Source organism: Bicyclus anynana, chromosome 2 (assembly GCF_947172395.1).
Source record: "Bicyclus anynana chromosome 2, ilBicAnyn1.1, whole genome shotgun sequence".
NCBI lineage: Eukaryota > Metazoa > Arthropoda > Insecta > Lepidoptera > Nymphalidae > Bicyclus > Bicyclus anynana.
In genome coordinates, this window is record NC_069084.1 from 11,860,448 (window position 1) to 11,880,206 (window position 19,759).

Below are 19,759 nucleotides of genomic sequence, written 5' to 3' on the forward strand. Positions count from 1 at the left end.
GTTTCATTAAAATCGGACAGATAGAAAAAAGTTATCTTGAAAAAACCGGATTGCTCAAATTGATTCGCAGGCGTTATTTGGAAAAACGAGATTTCCACTAAAACTGTGTAATATCGATATTGAGGCACATATTCTATACTCAACTGACCAATTTGTTTGTTTATTTGGTTGAACGCGCGAAACTAATCTCAGGAACTACTTAAAAGTTCAGGTTCAAACTGAATAATCCTTTTTGTGTTTAAATAGTCACATTGTCTACTTTTTTATCGTATAATGTTATGCAAGATTTATTACTATATAAAGAGCACGAATTTGGCGCAATAGCTATTAAATACTTATCTATATACTTATAATAAAACTGTAACAGCTCAAATTACAGAACTTTTTGATTAATTTAAAAAAAAGAATTATCATAGGGCATTATACAATCGATACTGAATTCAAAAACATTTTTTTTTTCGATTATTTGTCTGTCTGTCCCTATTTTTTGTTGACCGGGCATCACACTGAAACTACTGAATGAATTCAAATGAAACTTAGCACGGTTTGAGAACATAATACGGGGCAGGTTATAGAATACTTTTTATAGCGAAAATAAAATCAGAAGGGGGTGAAATAGGGGTTGAAAGTTTGTACGTAAACTTTATTATAGACCGGCATTTGGCCGGGAGTTTGTGATAGGGTCTTTGACCGTGACTACGGCTGGGTATTTTACCCAAACAAAAAAAAGCGCGGCCTTCGGTCGGGGGGTTGTAATATCTGATCGTGGCTACGGCTGGGCATTTTTCCGATGCACAAAAAACGTAACGCGTGGCCTTCGACCGCGCACCGTATTGTAGCCCGGCCTTCGGCCTGGAGTTTGTGATACAGCCTTCGACCGTAACTACGGCTGGGCATTTTACCCAAACACAAAAAACGGAACGCGTGGCCTTCGGCCGGGAGTGTATGATACAGCCTTCGACCTTGACTACGGCTGGGTATTTTACCCAAGCAAAAAAAAAGCGCGGCCTTCGGCCGGGGTTTGTAATATGGCCTCTGATCGTGGCTACGGCTGGGCATTTTTCCGATGCACAGAAAACGGAACGCGCGGCCTTCGGCCGCTCACCGTAATGTAGCCCGGCCTTCGGCCGGGAGTTTGTGATAGGGCCTTCGCGCACTGTATTGTAGCCCGGCCTTCGGCCGGGAGTTTATGATACAGCCTTCGACCGTGACTACGGCTGGGCATTTTACCCAAGCACGAAAAACGGAACGCGTAGCCTTCGGCCGGGAGTTTGTGATAAACCCTTCGACCGTGACTACGGCTGGGCATTTTACCCAAACACAAAAAATGGAACGCGCGACCTTCGGCCGGGGGTTTGTAATATGGCCTCTGATCGTGGATACGGCTGGGCATTTTTCCGATGCACAGAAAACGGAACGCGGAACCGTACTGTAGCCCAGCCTTCGGCCAGGAGTTTGTGATAGAGCCTTCGCGCACTATATTGTAGCCCGGCCTTCGGCCGGGAGTTTATGATACAGCCTTCGACCGTGACTACGGCTGGGTATTTTACCCAAACAAAAAAAAGCGCGGCCTTCGGTCGGGGGTTTGTAATATGGCCTCTGATCGTGGCTACGGCTGGGCATTTTTCCGATGCACAAAAAACGGAACGCGTGGCCTTCGGCCGCGCACCGTATTGTAGCCCGGCCTTCAGCCGGGAGTTTGTGATACAGCCTTCGACCGTAACTACGGCTGGGCTTTTTACCCAAACACAAAAAACGGAACGCGTGGCCTTCGGCCGGGAGTGTATGATACAGCCTTCGACCTTGACTACGGCTGGGTATTTTAGCCAAGCAAAATAAAGCGCGGCCTTCGGCCGGGGGTATGTAATATGGCCTCTGATCGTGGCTACGGCTGGGCATTTTTCCGGTGCACAGAAAACGGAACGCGCGGCCTTCGGCCGCTCACCGTATTGTAGCCGTATTGTAGTTTATGATACAGCCTTCGACCGTGACTACGGCTGGGCATTTTACCCAAGCACGAAAAACGGAACGCGTAGCCTTCGGCCGCGCACTGTATTGTGGCCCGGTCTTCGGCCGGGAGTTTATGATACAGCCTTCGACCGTGACTACGGCTGGGCATTTTACCCAAGCACGAAAAACGGAACGCGTAGACCCAAGCACGAAAAACGGAACGCGTAGCCTTCGGCCGCGCACTGTATTGTAACCCAGCCTTCGGCCGGGAGTTTGTGATAGACCCTTCGACCGTGACTACGGCTGGGCATTTTACCGATGCACAAAAAACGGAACGCGCGGTCTTCGGCCGCGCACTGTATTGTGACCCGGCCTTTGGCCGGGAGTTTGTGATGCAGCCTCCGACCGTGGCTACGGCTGGGCATTTTACCCAAGCACAAAAAAGTACGTACTTTGTTGTGCACCCTCTTTCGTCCGGGAGTTTGTGATAGGGTCTTCGACCGTGGCTACGGCTGGGCACTTAACGCAGACACAATTAGTTGCACGTCGGCCGTCGGCCGGGGGCTGTATAGGGCCTCCGACGATGGCTACGACTTTGCATTTTACCCAAGCACAAAAAACGCGCACATTATTGTACACCGGTCTTCGGCCGGGGCTGTGATTTTATAATTTTTATATATAAAACATACGAAAATATAAATAAAAGGGGCGACGGCGTCGAAAATGTACATCGATTTTCACGCGGACGAAGTCGCGGGCACCTGCTAGTTTTAAGATAAATATCTCAAGAATTTTAAGAAATTTAATAATTTATATGTCTCAAACGGTAAGGGAAAAACATCATTAGGAAATCTACATACCAGAGAATTTCCTTAATTCTCTGCGTGTGTGAAGTCTGCCAATCCGCATTGGGCCAGCGTGGTGGACTACAGGCCTAATCCCTCTTATTCTGAGAGGAGACTCGAGCTCAGCAGTGAATCGAATATGGGTTGATAATGATGATGATGATCATACATAATGTACCTTAGCTTAACACATACTACATACATAATACAGTAAGTATGACTAACGATATACAACTCGGTATATTACGGTTTACATTATAAACTAAAACCATAGATACTATAATAGACAGCGCTGATTTTCAGTTGTAACAATACCAACTTAATAACTCCGAGCTTAGAATGTTAAATGAAAATTTCTTAGAAGAAAGAAAAACTGAACTCATACAGCTCGACCCAGAGTTCGAACCAAGGACCTCGTAATCCAAATCCACATAGGCTAACCAACCAACGAGGCAGTTTGCCTCATGAAAAGGGGAGTTTTTGTTAACAGTCAAGGGATCATTTAACCCTACACACAACGTTCACGAGTGCGTGACTTCACTTAAGGTCATTCTCTGCCATTCTAGGGTCTTATTTTGGTAACAGTTTGATTTGTTAATTAAGTTGTCCTGACAAATGTTGTGAATCTTTGTTCGACATTAGTTTTCTTTTTGAGCCTGCTAAAACTCATATGAAATTTATCTCAGTTATTTATGTATCTCAGTTTCTGGCAAAAACAAGCATAAATTCCAATTAGATGGATGGAATCTGCCACAAAACTAAAATTGAATAAGCTCTAACGAACCCGGTAACTAGTTTAGGTCGGAACTTTCATGGTTGAAATATTTGCGAGACTGCACAAATAAAGCCTAGTGAATACTTTATGGTGTTATAAAAATGAAAACATTTTTATTTATTCGTAGAGTAGACACACACATGAGTTTAATTTGATAACTTTTTAATTCTACAGGTTGTGGCGGAGTATTTGCCATAACTTCAAGGTGTTGAGAAGTCCACTTAAGTATAGGAGCCGAACCCCATAACTAATTTTTTTTAACTAAAAAAAAACTTTTTATGTTTTCATACAAAACAATTCAAATTATTCCGACTATCCATGTAACACACGCCTTTATCTACCCTTGCATTTTGAAATACGTAATCGTAGTGGTAAGACTGTCGATATCGACGAGATATTGCAACTGACACTCCGCACTTCACTAGTAAGCTACTTCATGTTATTTATATTTAGTCACTAGCGGACGCCTGTGATTTCGTCCGCGTGGAAATCAATGTAAACTTTCAACCCCTATTACAACCCCTTCTTATTTTATTTTCGCAATAAAAAGTAACCTTTTCATATTAAGGTTTTAAACCATGCCAAGTTTTATTTGAATTCATTCAGTAGTTTTAGCGTGATGCCCGAATAACAAAAAAACACGGACAGACAGACAGACAGACAAAAAGTCGAAAAAAAAATATTTTTAGCTTCAGCTATCGATTCTATAAAACCCCCCAACAAAAAAATTCAAAATATCATAGTTATTTTTTATATATTTTTTATTATACATTATCATATAGTACAGTATGCATAGATTCTAGATGGCGCTAGTAGTACTCTATGCCACGGCACAGAAAACATATTTACAAGCCACGGTAACGTTTGGTGTTACAAATGGTATATGTAAAATCTCGAACTGCGAATAAATGTATGAAAATGAATAGATAAATGTCATCTACCTACTGTATGATATCCATCAGTAGGCACCGGGGGACATAACATAAAATCTCAATTTCGTACATGTCAACTAGCTTACGTCAAAGATAATGAATAGGGCAGCAGGTCAGCAGGTCGACCATCAGTTTTATCCATTAACCCCATACAAATTTTCAACAGTTATAACTTTTAAAACTACCTATTGCATCTTGTTAGCTAAATTGGGAATTTATTAGTTTACTTTGTGAGAAGTGTACGTGGAGGAAAATCACTTCTACATGCATTAAATGTATTAGTAATTAGCGTTGCTGATTGCAAATTATTCTAATATTAAATACAAGTTACTCGCAATTGCATTTGAGGCTTCAGCGCACTACAGAGAAAGTTTCCAAACTAGCTAGAGTAAAGGGTAAGTCACACAAAGAGAGTTTCTCGAATAAGAACTTGCTAGGCAATAAACTTATCTCCTAGAGTAGGGTGTCTCAAAGTGGGGCACGTGAACCCCTAGGAGTTCGCCATTTGATGGCAGGGGGTTCGCGACAAGATTTAGCTAACGGTGGCTTGATAACTGATACCAAGTCAGAATTAAGGTTAAAATTGTCCAAAATTACTTGTAACATTGAATCCACTTGCGACAAGAAACAATCACACCCATCACATTAATATTACAAAGATATTTCTTATGGTACTTTATGTGTTAACTTTTATTCACATAAAAACCTTATTTTCTTCAACAGGCAAATTATTATTTTTTTTGGGGGGGGGCTGGTTTCATTACTTAGTAAGAGGTTAGCTGTCACTTGAAAATTTTAACAGGGGTTCGTGGAGCCGAAAGTTTGAGAAACGCTGTCCTAGAGTAACTAAATGGTGGGAGTACCTAAATCTCGAAAGCAATTATCGACTCCGTAAACTCTCATCGGTGGTATGTGTAAATAGAATGAGTTCTCTATTAGATTTCCATGTCTTACTATCCGACTTCATAAAAGGAGAAGGTTCAATGTTCAGCTGTTTGTTTTTAGGTTTTCGTAGAACACAAGGAACCGTTATAGTTTTTACGTTTTAATATTTATTCTTTGACAAGTTATTTATTCTTAGACAAGTTAGCCCTTGACTGCCATAACTCGATAGAGTGGATTACGCTTGCCTAAAAATGACTATTCACCATTGTCTTAAAGATGCCCAGCAGGCTAATTAACTATCTTTGACGTATGCTAGTTGACATAATATACGAAATTGAGATTCTATGTATGTGCCTACTAGTGGATATCATACAGTAGGAAAATGAAATTTCTCAAATTGATTTGATGTTTATTTTAATAGGTTGATATTAACGATCAAAATAGTGAATAGGCCAGCAGCAAACATTGTTGTTGATGAAAGAAGCAAATAACATACGTTGACGATTTACAAAAATTAAACTAAAGATGTCCTTGTTGTAGGCAGGTTAAAATTTAAAATATTCATCTGATTATGATCTGGTAGCATGTGATTTTCAATACTTATATATCGTACTCGTAGGTACATCTTAGAATATATCGAAGATGTACCTACGCTCGGAGATATTTCAATTTTATATTCATAAGATGTAAACTCAATATTGAAAATGTAAATCAAAGTGGAAAGTATCTAATATTTTCTGTGACAACAGTCTTCGTGGTTATATTTAGAAACTGCTAGTTTAATAAAAAACTTAATATATATTATGTCTACATTTAACACCATTTTATTAAAAATTGTAATAAAATGCAAAAGAGGACACGACAGGCAACAAAATTAAAATTGATATTACACAAACTGCAAAAACTGCAAATCAATAACATATAACTGATTTTTTACTTAGTCCGTTTGTCCGTTTACAGTAACAGACAGTTTACATGCCAGAGAATTAAGAAAATTCTCTGGCATGCAGGTTTCCTCACGATGTTTTCCTTCACCGTTTGAGACACGTGATATTTAATTCCTTAAAATGCACAAAACTGAAAAGTTGGAGGTGCGTGCCCCGGACTGGATTCGAACCCGTACCATCCGAAATCGGAGACAGAGGTCATATCGACTGGGCTATCACGGCATTATATATAAAATTTATCTGGTTGTTATTAATTCAGGGACACTATTGAAATGTCATACGCGGCGATGCTTTTTTAATCTGTACACAAAGGTTGGTCATTTGTTCCGCCTTTATACGTTGACCACAATGGAAAATTGAATGCTGGATAGCGAGTAACAAATGGTTTCCATTCAATACAGTACGGCTCACACCAAAGCTGTCGCAAAGTTGATAACTCGCCAACTGTACAGAATATCTACATTTTTTTATACTGCGGGTAGGCAAGTATCTACTAAATTGTTCAGTTACTCAATAATATTGTAAAAGTAGTTTTTTGTCAAGTTGAGAACAGGCTTTATAAAATCTGACCTCTGTCTTTGGTTCGGAGGGCGCAGGTTCAAACCTAGTCCGGGGCAAGCACCTTCAACTTTTTGGTTATGTGCATTTTAATAAATTATATATCACGTGTCTCAAACGGTGAAGGAAACCTGCACACCTGAGATTTTTTTTAATTCCCTACGTGTGTGAAATCTGCCAATCGCATTGCGCCAGCCTTTTGGACTATAAGTCTAACCCCTCTCATTCTGACATGAAATTACATCCTCCCTCTCATTCTGACATTATGACATGCTCAATAGTGAACCGAATATGGGTTGTTAATGATGAAGTGTGCAAACTTTCATACAATCTAAAAAATGAAGGAACTTCACACAAACTTTTACCCCTATTTCAACTCCTGTTTATAATTTAGAAACATAAAGTCTTCTAGGTCATGACATGACCTAGAAGACTTTATGTTCTAATAAGGTCACATTGTGACCTTATGACCCATTTAACTCTTTATCTAAAATCATCAAAGTGGTATGAACCTTTCTGTTTGTTTTTTTTTATTAAAAGAATATTTGCCATATCCCGTTCCTCTCCTACTTAATATTCGGAAAAACCATATTAGAAGCACAGAACAAAATTCTATTTATTTTGTCACTAGTGATAAGTTGACAACAGTCAAGCGAGCGAGGATCAAAACCATTATTTTGGTGTTGATTTCGATTCTTTACCGTAGAGTTATTGAGCTAGAATTAATTTTTTGCTATAAAGAGGAAATTCTCGAGTTTTTCCATTTAATTCCATTATAATCCCACCATGTTGGACCCCAGTAGGAAAATAAAAACACTTTTCCTATTGTCACTGAGCATATAATGTAATGGGAATAAAATTGGCAATAAATATTTTTAAGTTAATTAGTTTTAAGTTTTAATAAGTTAAAAGGTCATTGGCCCAAAGGGCTGAAACGAAAAGCCCTTTTTCAGGGTGTTTTATAATATGTAAACATATGCACGTGGTATACGCATATAAATATCGAAAAGACAATTTTAATGAATTGATTGCATTGTTTAAAATAAAGTGTTAAATTAAATTAAATATTAAATATTTAAATATTTTTCAAAAAACAAACATTTTATTTATGTGTAAAAAATATAGATATATTAAGTATTTGTGTGTGAGTAGTAGAAGAAGATACGTTGATATTTAACTTGAATCTTTGAATCTTTTATTCAAATTCGGAAGGCTTTCGTACAAACTTATTGCATTAACCTTCGTCTATATAGCAACAGGCTTTTAAACGTGAGCTTAATTACATTAGACAATGTCCCGTGACCCGTTTCCATTTTCCTTTTCTCTTAATACAAATGGCAGAGGCATCAAGGTATCCCAGGCAGCCAGATAATTCCTTATTAATGGCGTCCCGACGTTTCCCACGCCGATAATTTAGCTTAACGTCTAGTCTAAAAGATAAGAGCGATGGAAGTTACTTCTATCTATCTTCGATCATTTTCAACCTATATTTTTGCGGTTCACTATAGAACCAGTTACTCGTTACAGCAGAGAGGATATGGAGTTTTGATCCACCACGTTGGGTGATGGGAACTGCTTCGTTTTTCTGTTAGTTAGCCGTCGGTGTTAGGATCAGGATCGAGTCCTGGGCAGAGTTTTAAAATACTGAGCTGTTTCTTCTAAGTATTTTTAGTAATAATTCTCAGCTCGGAGTTGGGCAGTCGGTGGCGTTTCATATCCGTGTCTTGGAGACTTAGTTTAGTTGTTGTTCCTAGTCATTCTCATCTACATTTAAACTAATATTATATTTAGGAGTTTGTTTGTTTGTTTGCTTGAACGCGCTAATCTCAGGAACTACTGATCCGATTTGAAAAATTCTTTCAATGTTAGATAGCCCATTTATCGAGGAAGGCTATAGGCCATATTTTATCACAGTTTTCCTACGGGAACGGGAACCACGCGGGTGATACCGCGCGGCGTCATCTGATAATAATCCGTAAAGAGTTTAAAATTATCATACCAAGCCCGCCAACCCGCTTTGTAGCAGCGTGGTGGATTCACGTTCTATGTCCATTAAGGCATGGCCTGGCCCTGGAGTCATCATCCTTATCATTATCAGCCGATGGACGTCCACTGCCGGACACTTGCATGGACTTCCAAACAAAACGGTCTCGAGCCGCCAGCATCCAGCGGCTTCCTGCAACCCGCTTGATGTCATCGGTCTCAGTGGGGGGTCGACCAACACTGCGCTTTCCGTTGCGGGGTCGCCATTCCAGCACCTTGGGAACCCAACGTCCATCGGCTCTTCGAACTATGTGGCCTGCCCATTGCCACTTCAGCTTCTCAGCTCGCTGAGCTATGTCAGTGACTCTGGTTCGTCTGCAGATCTCCTCATTTCTGATTCGATCACACAGAGAAACTCCAAGCATAGCTCGCTTTATCACCCGCTGAATGACTTTGAGCCTTCTAATAAGGCCCGTAGTTAGGTAGTTTGGCCCTGGAGTGGGCCGTTAAAATAGTCTGAAAACGATGTATTAAAAGAAATCGCTTTAGTCTATATCTTGGGGCTATCACATAAGTTCCTCTTTCAATGCTGGCTATGTTTTACCTCCACAAACAAGGAGAAATACCACGCGCTGGTAAACAATGTTTATTATAAAAATATTTTACAACGTTCACACAATTTCTCGTAAATTTTATAAACTACGTCTTAATATACCTTTGGATTTAAAATAAATATACCTTTGGGATTTAAAATACGAATTGCGTTTATTTTTAATTACTTTTTGGAGTGTTATTTGTTTTTGTATTTAGGATTGCAGCTAATTTATGCCATATTAGATAATCATAGTTTTTTGAATGCAATTTACTTTCTTATAACTTTTTATTCTAAAATCTTTTTAATATATTTTTTTTGTGTTTGTCTAATTACTCGTATTATAAGTTAAAAGTAATTTCAGTTAAAAATTAGTTTGAAAGTGTTTTTCTTAATTTCAGTGCAAAAATCAACACAGAGACTTTTTTAGAGTACCTAAACGACATAGATCTCTTTAGTAATTTGAAAAGTGTCAACATTGTATTTTTGAAAAAAAAATAGAACCTTAAGTTCATACTAAAATAAATAAAGTTAATATCTTTAGAAATTTTGTTAATAGCTATCATAGGATATTGAGCAAAGTTATTATTTACTTCAAAGAATGTCTATGCATTTATTGGAAAATTAAATTACAATCGATGATAACTTAAAAACTAACTGATAAATCAATCCAATATTCCTTAATAGCTCAACGGTAAGAGCGGTCGGACTCATCACCGAGGGGTGGTGGTTCGATCCCCGCCCCGTTGGTCTATTGTCATACCCACCCCTAATACAGTATTTCCCGACTAGTTGGAGGGATGGGAATATTGGTCTTATTAAAAAAATACTCAGAAGAGAACCCGATTGATACCAAATACATGTGGATAACTACAAATGGTAGCAATATTTATTATTTCATACAATTTCGCTATAACACTCTTACATTGAAAGATTCATCTCCTAAAGTCCTTATAATCTTTTAGACACATAATACAAATAATAAAAGATAGAATACATTCATTTCTGTATATTTTTGTTTCTGATCTATATACTGTCCCATTCAGTTATCAAAGTGATGTATTAATATATCATATAGTGAAAAGGAAGCCGCTCTCTTTTGTACGTGACTATTGAATCGTACAATAAGTGAATCACCAAAATATCATAATGGATTTTATAGAAAGAAAGAAAAGTTAATTTAACATTCACATGCAGGCTTTTCTAGGTAATAAAATAGGTAAGAACGAATAGGTTCCTAACCGTAGAATCATCATCATCATCATTATCAACCCATATTCGGCTCACTGCTGAGCTCGAGTCTCCTCTCAGATTAAGAGGGGTTAGGCCAATAGTCCACCACGCTGGCCCAATGCGGATTGGACTTCTCACACGCAGAGAATTAAGAAAATTCTCTGGTATGCAGGTTTCCTCACGATGTTTTCCTTCACCGTTTTAGACACGTGGTATTAAATTTCTTAATAACCGTAGAACAATAATTATAAACTATTTCATTGAAGTTTTAGGTTTTTTTAGTACTTTTCCCTTAATCAATGCAATGGTCAAGCTTTAATTATAAATGATGTAAAACGGACTGTAGGTCTTTGTTTGATTGTAGATGTAGGTACTTGTTTACTTGTTTCTCAATCCAATATTTACAGAATACAAAAATAATGCGCGGAATTCAGGGAATATTTTGCTAGTCACATTGATGAATTTCTTCATAATCCCAAGTGCTTATAACGCTCTGTAAAAGGAAACCCATTAGAGCAAAAAAATGTTATAAATATAAATCGAATTCCCTAACTTTGTAAGTTTCTTTGAATGCTTTTTCATAAGATTAGTACTTAATATAATAACTTTGAACATATTAAGGTCTTGTTAATCACAAGGACGTCATTAGTACCTAATATGGAGATAAAGATATTTATTACGTATTGATATTGATTTATATTTACACATCAATGATTATATACGCATTAATAGTTTAATAATCATTGATAAGATCATAATCCAGCGGTTGGGGTTTGGGATCGAACCGCGGACCTTTTCAATTTGAGTTATACATCGTAATCATAACAGATGTGAAGTTATTAAGGTTATGTTACTGTTGACGCCGCGAACGTTGTACGACCTACACTAGACACATTAGATATACTACATATATCTAATATACAGGAAGAAAATTTTTTTAGTGCGGATATTTTTATATTTTGTACATAAACAAAATTTAATGATCACGTATTTTTTCTTTTTTTTTTTAACTCAAAAATAACAAAATTATCGTTAGCTAAAGTTATTTACTTTTGAACAGAATTTTAGGGTCACCCTATTGTGCGTTTATTTTATTTTCGTTTGATACCTAAAGGACGTCACCAGATCACTTTTAAGCTGAATATATCTTGTTTAGTAATAATATGTACATTATTTTGTTATTTTAGAGACATAAATTAAAAAAAAAATTACATAAAATGTATTGAACTGTTTGTAGATTTATATTCTATTAATGATACAGAACCACGAAAAAAAATATCCGCACTAAAGACCGAATCACCCTGTATACATATCACCCATCAGCTAGGGTCAACCAACCTAGGTCAACTCAAGACCCTTCAACCGTAAGTAGTTCATTGCTTATCTGATTCATTCTTTGAAGGCTCTCGTTTCGCGGTGTAGCGCCGTATTTCGAGAGCCCGTTCTTTCCCGTTGGGGCATCTGATGGGCCCGTCATACCATTTGTGGGGCGCCGGAGGTTTGCCCACACAGCTACATAACTATAGGAGAAAAATTTTGCCCACCTACAATTCTTATGTTTCGTTGTTATTATACTTGGTAAATGGATAGTACTTATTTAATTGTTCCAAATATCGTTTGAAAAATTATTATTAAATACAGACTAATAACGTGAAGGTAATTTATTGTGTTCTTATCTTTTTAATTTAACTTGTAGACGGTTTTAGAAAATTACTGTAGCTTAATCTAAAGGTGTCACCAAGGAGAGACTCTGTAGGTCCGTTGACCCATTTCCCCTACTCTAGTAAAATTTTACAGTGTAAAGCTGCATGTTCTTCACTTTACTTGAATTTAAAAATTTTTTCATTTTCAACTCAAAATTATAGACCTACGAGTAAATTTAGGATACGCTATATTTAGAAATATATTGTGTATCTTTCTAATTCGTTGTTCTGTTAACTGTAATAATTGTTTCGACCACTCCCTATTCCTTTAACTCCTTAATCATACTGGACTTAATTTTAAGTGGTGTTTTCAAGCAATTTTAACTTCAATTTAATGCTACTCATAATATACCTGCCAAAACTTACGACTGAACAGAAAATGCAGGGTCGATTTTTTTGCTCCCAGGTGTAATTGCGCGAGAACGTGAAGATACATACAGAGATCGTATAGAGATTTGCTCTTTACACATCATTTGCATTTTATTAGTGACTGATCAATAGAACCAACCTCTTTACTTTAATGAGTTCTCTACTGCTTAAGACTCCGCTGCTTTTGTACACTAAAAAGGTTTTTACTTACTTTTCCTTAATTTACGTTTATCAAGAGTCATAAACCCTGTTGCCGTTTTAACCATTTCTCGACTCACTTTATTTATGTCAATCTACAGGCAAATACTCTATAAATCAACGTTTTGATGTTTATAAATATTTAGTGGCTTCCCCTTTCCCTTCCAACTAAACAATAAGCTTTTGAATCCATAAATTTATAGTTTAGTTGGACACAAATATGAGCGTTATTAAGATAGCCTTGCAGACACTGAAATAAGACTTCTGAAATACAGATCCAACTCTTATGTGTAACTTTTTTAAAATTCTATGTCAAGTTAATTCTTGACTGACACCTTATGTTAAGTGACGATGTTGTCTAACATGAAAGCGGGGTAACTTAGTAGAGGTAGAAGTTTATACTCATACCTCTGACGGATTCTACGTGACATCGTACCGGAACTTTACGGTATTACGGCTTAGAGAAGATAAGAGAGAAAAGAAGGAGCCCAAAATTACTGTATACTACTGGTAAAAACTATCATTTTAAAAGAGCAACTGTTGAGCCGACTCTTTTCTGTAGAACCTGCCTACCGAATATAAATATTCTTATCTTATATACTTGAAAATAACGATATTTGATTGATTGATTTACCGTGATCGCAAAAGCGTATATTGTATAAAAGTACGGATATATTAATCATTTACACTTGAATATATGCAGCTCGTAAAACTACAAACCCGTAGGGGCAGACCACGTCCTTCACCTGCTACAATCCTTGTATAACGTCCCTGACTACTTTCATAAAAAATCGTTTGTTTAGCTTACTCGTGACCTGACCTTTATCCGGGAACGTTCGCCTTGGCCTTCCCCTTCCAACATTTCCAATCACTCTTATAAATCCCTAGTTTCAATCATCCTGTCTACGTACCCATCCTAAGTAAGTTAAAAGCTACAAAAAAATATTTTTAGGAATAAATTTTAAGTTTTTTTTTTATATAATAGGTATTTCAAATAAAATTATCTACATAATCAACAGTGTGCTTCGTTGTCCATCTATGACCGCGGATTGTAGAGTGTATCCATGAGCTGACCTCAACAGCGGACACAAGAGTCACAAACGTCGGTCCGCCTTCTACATCACAGTCGTCCGGTTTCCAAGAAGAAATGATACCCCATAGTATACCATTCAGGACTACTGGTGCACCAATATCTCTCTGCAAAATAATTTTACACGTAAATATACTGTACAGGACATTAAGAAGAACTAGCTAATGACTATAACAGAATGGGAGGGGTTAGGCTAATAATAGTCAATCACGCTGGCCCTATGCGGATTGGCAGGCTTCACACATGAAGAGAATTAAGAAAATTCTCAGGAATGCTGGTTTCCTCACGATATTTTTCCTTCGCCGTTTGAGACACACATAACTGAAAAGTTGGAGGTGCATACCCGGACTGGATTCGAGAGTCCGGGATCAGAGGCAGAGGTCATGTCCACAGGGCTATCACGGCAATTAGTTAGCGCACGGTACTATAAGACAATATTACCTGACAAGAATCTGTCCCAATATTAGGATCCAAACACATGACAGACTTTGTATTATTATGATCTGGTATCAAAATATCCTTTTCCTCGGAACATATGGCAGGATCTGTCGGGTGTAAATGCGATACTGTAAGAATTCGACGTCGCTTTATCTGTTCCATGGTGTTCTGATATCCTTTGCTTAGATTTTGCTTCGCCTATAAATACATATTTAAATATGATTAAATTTATTAAATCGAATAGACAACTTGTCAATATTTTGGAGACTACCTGTGACTTATTTTGTCAACGAGGTATTTGATTGAGTGGTTTTTATTTAGTTTGTTATATTCTTAATACTTTTTATGATTTTTTTCCGAATTTAAAAAAAAAACATAACACTTGACTCTTACAAAAATTTGCTCTTTAAAGCTTAATATTTCACAAACGGATCCCTAAATCAAAATATCTTGGTAGAAGACCCCTCTTAACTTTTAAAGAACTATCCACAACAGGAAATAAACTAACAAAAAGAAATTCATTCACACTTTACATGTAGGGGTAGGTACCCTAAAAACAACGGCCGTTTATTAAGTAAAATACGCATTTTCGACACTCTCAAACGAATCAAAACCTATAGGGTACATCCCGTTGACCTAGAACTATGTTTGCAAGTAACTTTGATATAGACTACAAGCAAACCTACATGAAAAAAATTTATAACTATACATTTGTAATTAAACCATAAAACTGTATTTCGGAAAACACTGCGCAATTCGATTCCTTAACTTTTTATAATGATCCTACTTACGGAACCCTCAGTGGGCGAGTCCGAGTTGCACCTATCCGGGTTTTTTTAGATAGTACTAATCGAAAATTACGAATATTTCTATTCTTTACAAGTTAGCCCTTGACTACAATCTCACCTGATGATATAATCTAATAAGTGATGATATAATCTAAGATGAAAGCGGACTAAATTGTTAGGAGGAGGATGAAAATCCACACTCCTTTCGGTTTTCACACGACATCGTACCGGAACGCTAAATCACTTGGCGGTACTTCTTTGTCGGTAGGGTGGTAACTAGCCACGGCCGAAGCCTCCCACCGGCTAGACCTGGACCAATTAAGAAAATCTCAATCGGCCCAGCCGGGGATCGAACCCAGGACCTCCGTCATTAAATCCACCGCGCATACCACTGCGCCACGGAGGCCGTCAATATGAAAATTAAAAGTTTATAAAACAGCAAAATATTATGTAAAACAATGACTTAATTGATTTTTATTAGTTGCAAATGTATAATTTAGGAAGCACACCTGATACATCGGCCATGCGGTTACAATAAAATGTGTAGCGACTATATTCCGACTACTCTTCTGTAGTCTTATGGGATTCAAACTCTGCGTGAATCTAACCGGGTCCGACAATTTCACGAGTGCCACGTCAAACAATGGCTTATGGTCGTCAAAATAGGGATGAATTTGTAAGTATTTAATCGGGGTCAAATGACCCCCTTTCTTGTAATTAACGCTGCCGAGTCTTACTCGAAGTGTTCGTGAAGATTCTCTAATCCTGAAAACAAATAATATTATCTTTTCATCTTTCAAGTGTTGGGCCAAGATTTACGTTTGAACTTTGAAGTTATGATTTTAAGTTTAAGTGATTCTGCGTAAAAGATGGTTGTTTTTATTGGATCAAGAGTTTGTAAACCATGATACGCTTGTGTAATAAAAGTTTCAAGCTTTGGAAATGGTTTGGAATATTGTTATTATGAATGTTTTTAATAAAAGAGATTTGTTTTTTATTTAGTTGTTTTCACAACACTGATAAAATATTGTGCATAATTTGTGTAATTCATACGTGTTTTAGTTACGTTATAATTTAAACGTTTAAAGGTTCCCTCATGGTTATCCCCGCCTTACGAAGCAAATCGCTTCGTACGAGTTTTAGGAATATCAAAGACGTAGATATGGAAACCTACCCGGTGTCTTGCATGCGAAGGTACAAGCTCAAATAGCTCCTGTGCACAGTCTCCAAAATATATTCTGTAAAAACCGAGAGACTAGCGACCTTCCTACAATGACCAAGGGTTACACAGTCTTTACGACTTATTGAAGCGGAAGACATGTAAAATACTTATTTTTTTAACTTATTTTATACAGATAAAAGACAGGAAGGTAGTTAATAGTAAGCAGACGTCCGCCAAGAATGGATTTTGCAACAGGGCCCGATTAAGGTGGTCAGTTAGGTCTAGTAAGTAATAAGTACGTATCATGAAAAAAAGAAACAGTTTGCAAGTACTGTTTAAGCGGGCTGTTTCAATTTTTTTGATGAGAAATATATAATATAGATTTTAACTTACGTATATAAGGAATTAGCCGCCGTGATAACCCAACTTTCATCAATTAAAGCACCAGCGCTTATGTATGTGGCTTTCTTTAATATCGCGACCACATATGGAAAGGTCTTACTATCTGTCACCAAAGTGTGTTCTTCAAACATCTTGGCTTTATCTACTAAGTTTTTCACCATAGCACTTGTGTCTTTTACCAAAAGCATAAACAAAGTTTGAATAGCTAATGCCTTTTTAGTGATTACCATTTTTTGGATTAATCAAAATGACAGTATCGACAAAAAATTTTAATAAAAAAAATTCAACCGACTTCCAACTCAAAAATTAACCTAAACTAAAAAGCAAAAAATAACATCTTACCTATGTGCTACCTTCTGATCAATTTGAAGGCGGTGCCAAGCCAGTGATGTTTTAATTCAAGCCGTTTAAATTACAAAATTTCTGTGGTTCTTTCAGAAACGGCTTAAATTAAAACATGACACTGGATTGGCACCGCCTTCAAATTTTTCGGAAATTCAAATTCGGAATTATCGCTGGACATACATAAAAAAAAAAAAAAACACATACAGCCGAACGTAGAACCTCCTCCTTTTTGGAAGTCGGTTAATAAAATATCACTTAATAAATAAAAAAAATTTGTGCGTTTAGCTATCAAACTAGATTTTTTTTTAATTTTGCAATAATATTTGCTTGTTTCACAATATTTTTTACTCCAATGCTCTTATGGATATTCTCATGTACCTATAATAGAAAGAATTTATTTGGCACAACACATAAATAGCAACAGAATAACTTAAAACTAGTACTTTCATTAATTTTCTTTTAATCTATACTAATATTATAAAGCTGAAGAGTTTGTTTGTTTGTTTGAACGCGGTAATCTCAGGAACTACTGGATCGATTTGAAAAATTCTTTCAGTGTTAGATAGCCCATTTATCGAGGAAGGCTATTGGCTATATATTATCTCCGTATTCCTACGGCAACGGGAACCACGCGGGTGAAACCGCGCGGCGCCAGCTAGTTATTTTATATTACCTATAAATATAGTGTTATATAATATAAACTGTGAGTATTATTAATATAAATTGATAATGAAACACGGCTAAAACATACGTGATCCAACGACGGAGTATGCCCGACTACTTTCGAGCCCATACGAGACCCTTAGTCATGAGCTGGTTCTTGCAACGGGGCACTACTCAAACTACTAAACACATTGTATCACATGAGTTATAGCCTTGTTTCATAATAACTTATATTATATTGTGTTGTGGTGTTAATATAATAAGTTCCAATTACATTAAATTAGAAATGATTATATGAATATCAATACCTACTACTATAACCCGTACAGCCGACGCCACGTGTGCTTATACGCATAGTTCCTGTTCCAGTGAAAATACAGGTTATAATATAGCCTATGACACTCACAGATAGCGTGGCTTTCTACTAGTAAACGAACTTTCAAAATCGGTTCAATTGGTCCAGAGACCACTACAGCACCACAAACATTACCTCTATAAACTATTAGTATAGATATGAAAGAGATTAGTATGTTGCCAGATGTATCTAAACGAACTGGTTCCACTCAACTGAGACAAAGTTAAAGTGGTTCAGTCAGATTGAACTGGTTTCGCTGAGTATCGGTTTACCACTAAGTTTGATTAGTATTGGCGGCCGATAGCAATATCAGAGGTAGTTTATAAACACTCGAGTTGCAAAGCAACACAGTTTCCTGTTTACGTCGAAGCATTACATATTTAGGGTAACATTAAACGCACATGTTTAATGTACATAATTTCTTAAAAATAAAAAAAAATATATAGTAATTTTGATTATTAGAGGAAGCCCGCTACTCCGTACGCGTGAAATTTATGTTTATTTCAAATCCTATGGGAACTATAGGTTTTAACTATCATTATCAACCCATATTCGGCTCACTGCTAAGCCAAGCCAAGGCCAATAGTCCACCACGCTGGCCCAATGCGGATTGGCAGACTTCACACACGCAAAGAATTAAGATAATTCTCTGGTATGCAGGTTTTCTCACGATGTTTTTCCTTCACCGTTTTAGGCACGTGATATTTAATTTCTTAAAATGCACACAACTGAAAAGTTGGAGGTGCATGCCCCGGACCGGATTCGAACCCTCCCCGGAATCGGAGGCAGAGGTCATATTCACTGGGCTATCATGGCTCACAAAGTGAGCAATAGGTAGAAAATATTATAACGTCATTTATCCCTTTTTTGTTTCGTGGGTACGTTAATGTTTTGGAGTCGATCCTATTTTTTTCAAATAATTATAAAATAAGGAAAGTCTGGTCACACAGACACTTAGTCCATAAAGTATATTTTTAAAACCACCGTTCCCAGGATGATTGAGAATCTCATAAACTGTTAACTTTCATAATATTTTAGCCGAGGTGCAGAGAACATCATATTTTACTTTGCTGAGGTGCACGCGATGACGTTCATCTTTTAAAAAGATTTAACGGCTTCCATCCATCTATACCTAATACCTATATATAAAAGCGAATCTATATTATATAGAAGTCAAAGTTCACTCATCACGAAATATCGAAAACCGCTTGACTTAAAGTTGAAATTCGGCAGACAGGTAGCTTATAGTTATGGGTTGCACCGGCTTCAGTTTGTAAAGACTCTCTCTGGTTACACTGTGTGGCTACCCTCATCTTTCCTTAACCCTGCATGGGCACAGTGACAAAAGTAACATTTAGTGTATGGCTGGGTCATATTTATCCTTCACCATAATATCCGCCATCTATTCGCCGTTTCAAGCGCAACATTTCAAAATGTCACGGGTTAGTTTGACCCAACTGTGCGCTCGCCGGGTTAATAGATAAAGCTAGATGAAACGTGAACATACCGCATTGGACTCTAATACACTGCAGCGTGTAAACAAGTA

At 37.2% G+C, this 19,759-nt stretch overlaps 1 protein-coding gene across 1 annotated transcript; it reads right to left on the reverse strand.

Annotated features, from left to right (window-relative positions):
- Positions 1-13,747: 13,747 nt before the first annotated feature.
- LOC112056273 (chymotrypsin-1) lies at positions 13,748-17,350 on the reverse strand. Its single transcript, XM_052887699.1, has 4 exons — positions 16,842-17,350; positions 15,796-16,051; positions 14,502-14,696; positions 13,748-14,167 (listed from the first exon to the last, which is right to left on the reverse strand). The coding sequence occupies exons 1-4, from the start codon at positions 17,078-17,080 to the stop codon at positions 13,961-13,963; spliced, it is 897 nt and encodes a 298-aa protein (XP_052743659.1). The 5' UTR covers positions 17,081-17,350; the 3' UTR covers positions 13,748-13,960.
- Positions 17,351-19,759: the final 2,409 nt, after the last annotated feature.

What these genes read in the sequence shown, in the direction of transcription:
- LOC112056273 (XM_052887699.1), bottom strand. Translation starts at nt 17,080, where the DNA reads ATGGTAATCACTAAAAAGGCATTAGCTATTCAAACTTTGTTTATGCTT. An exon ending in GCGGCTAATTCCTTATATAC is followed by an intron (nt 16,052 to 16,841) that starts GTAAGTTAAAAT and finishes ATTTGTTTTCAG; the next exon opens with GATTAGAGAATCTTCACGAA. An exon ending in TTGGGACAGATTCTTGTCAG is followed by an intron (nt 14,168 to 14,501) that starts GTAATATTGTCT and finishes ATTATTTTGCAG; the next exon opens with AGAGATATTGGTGCACCAGT.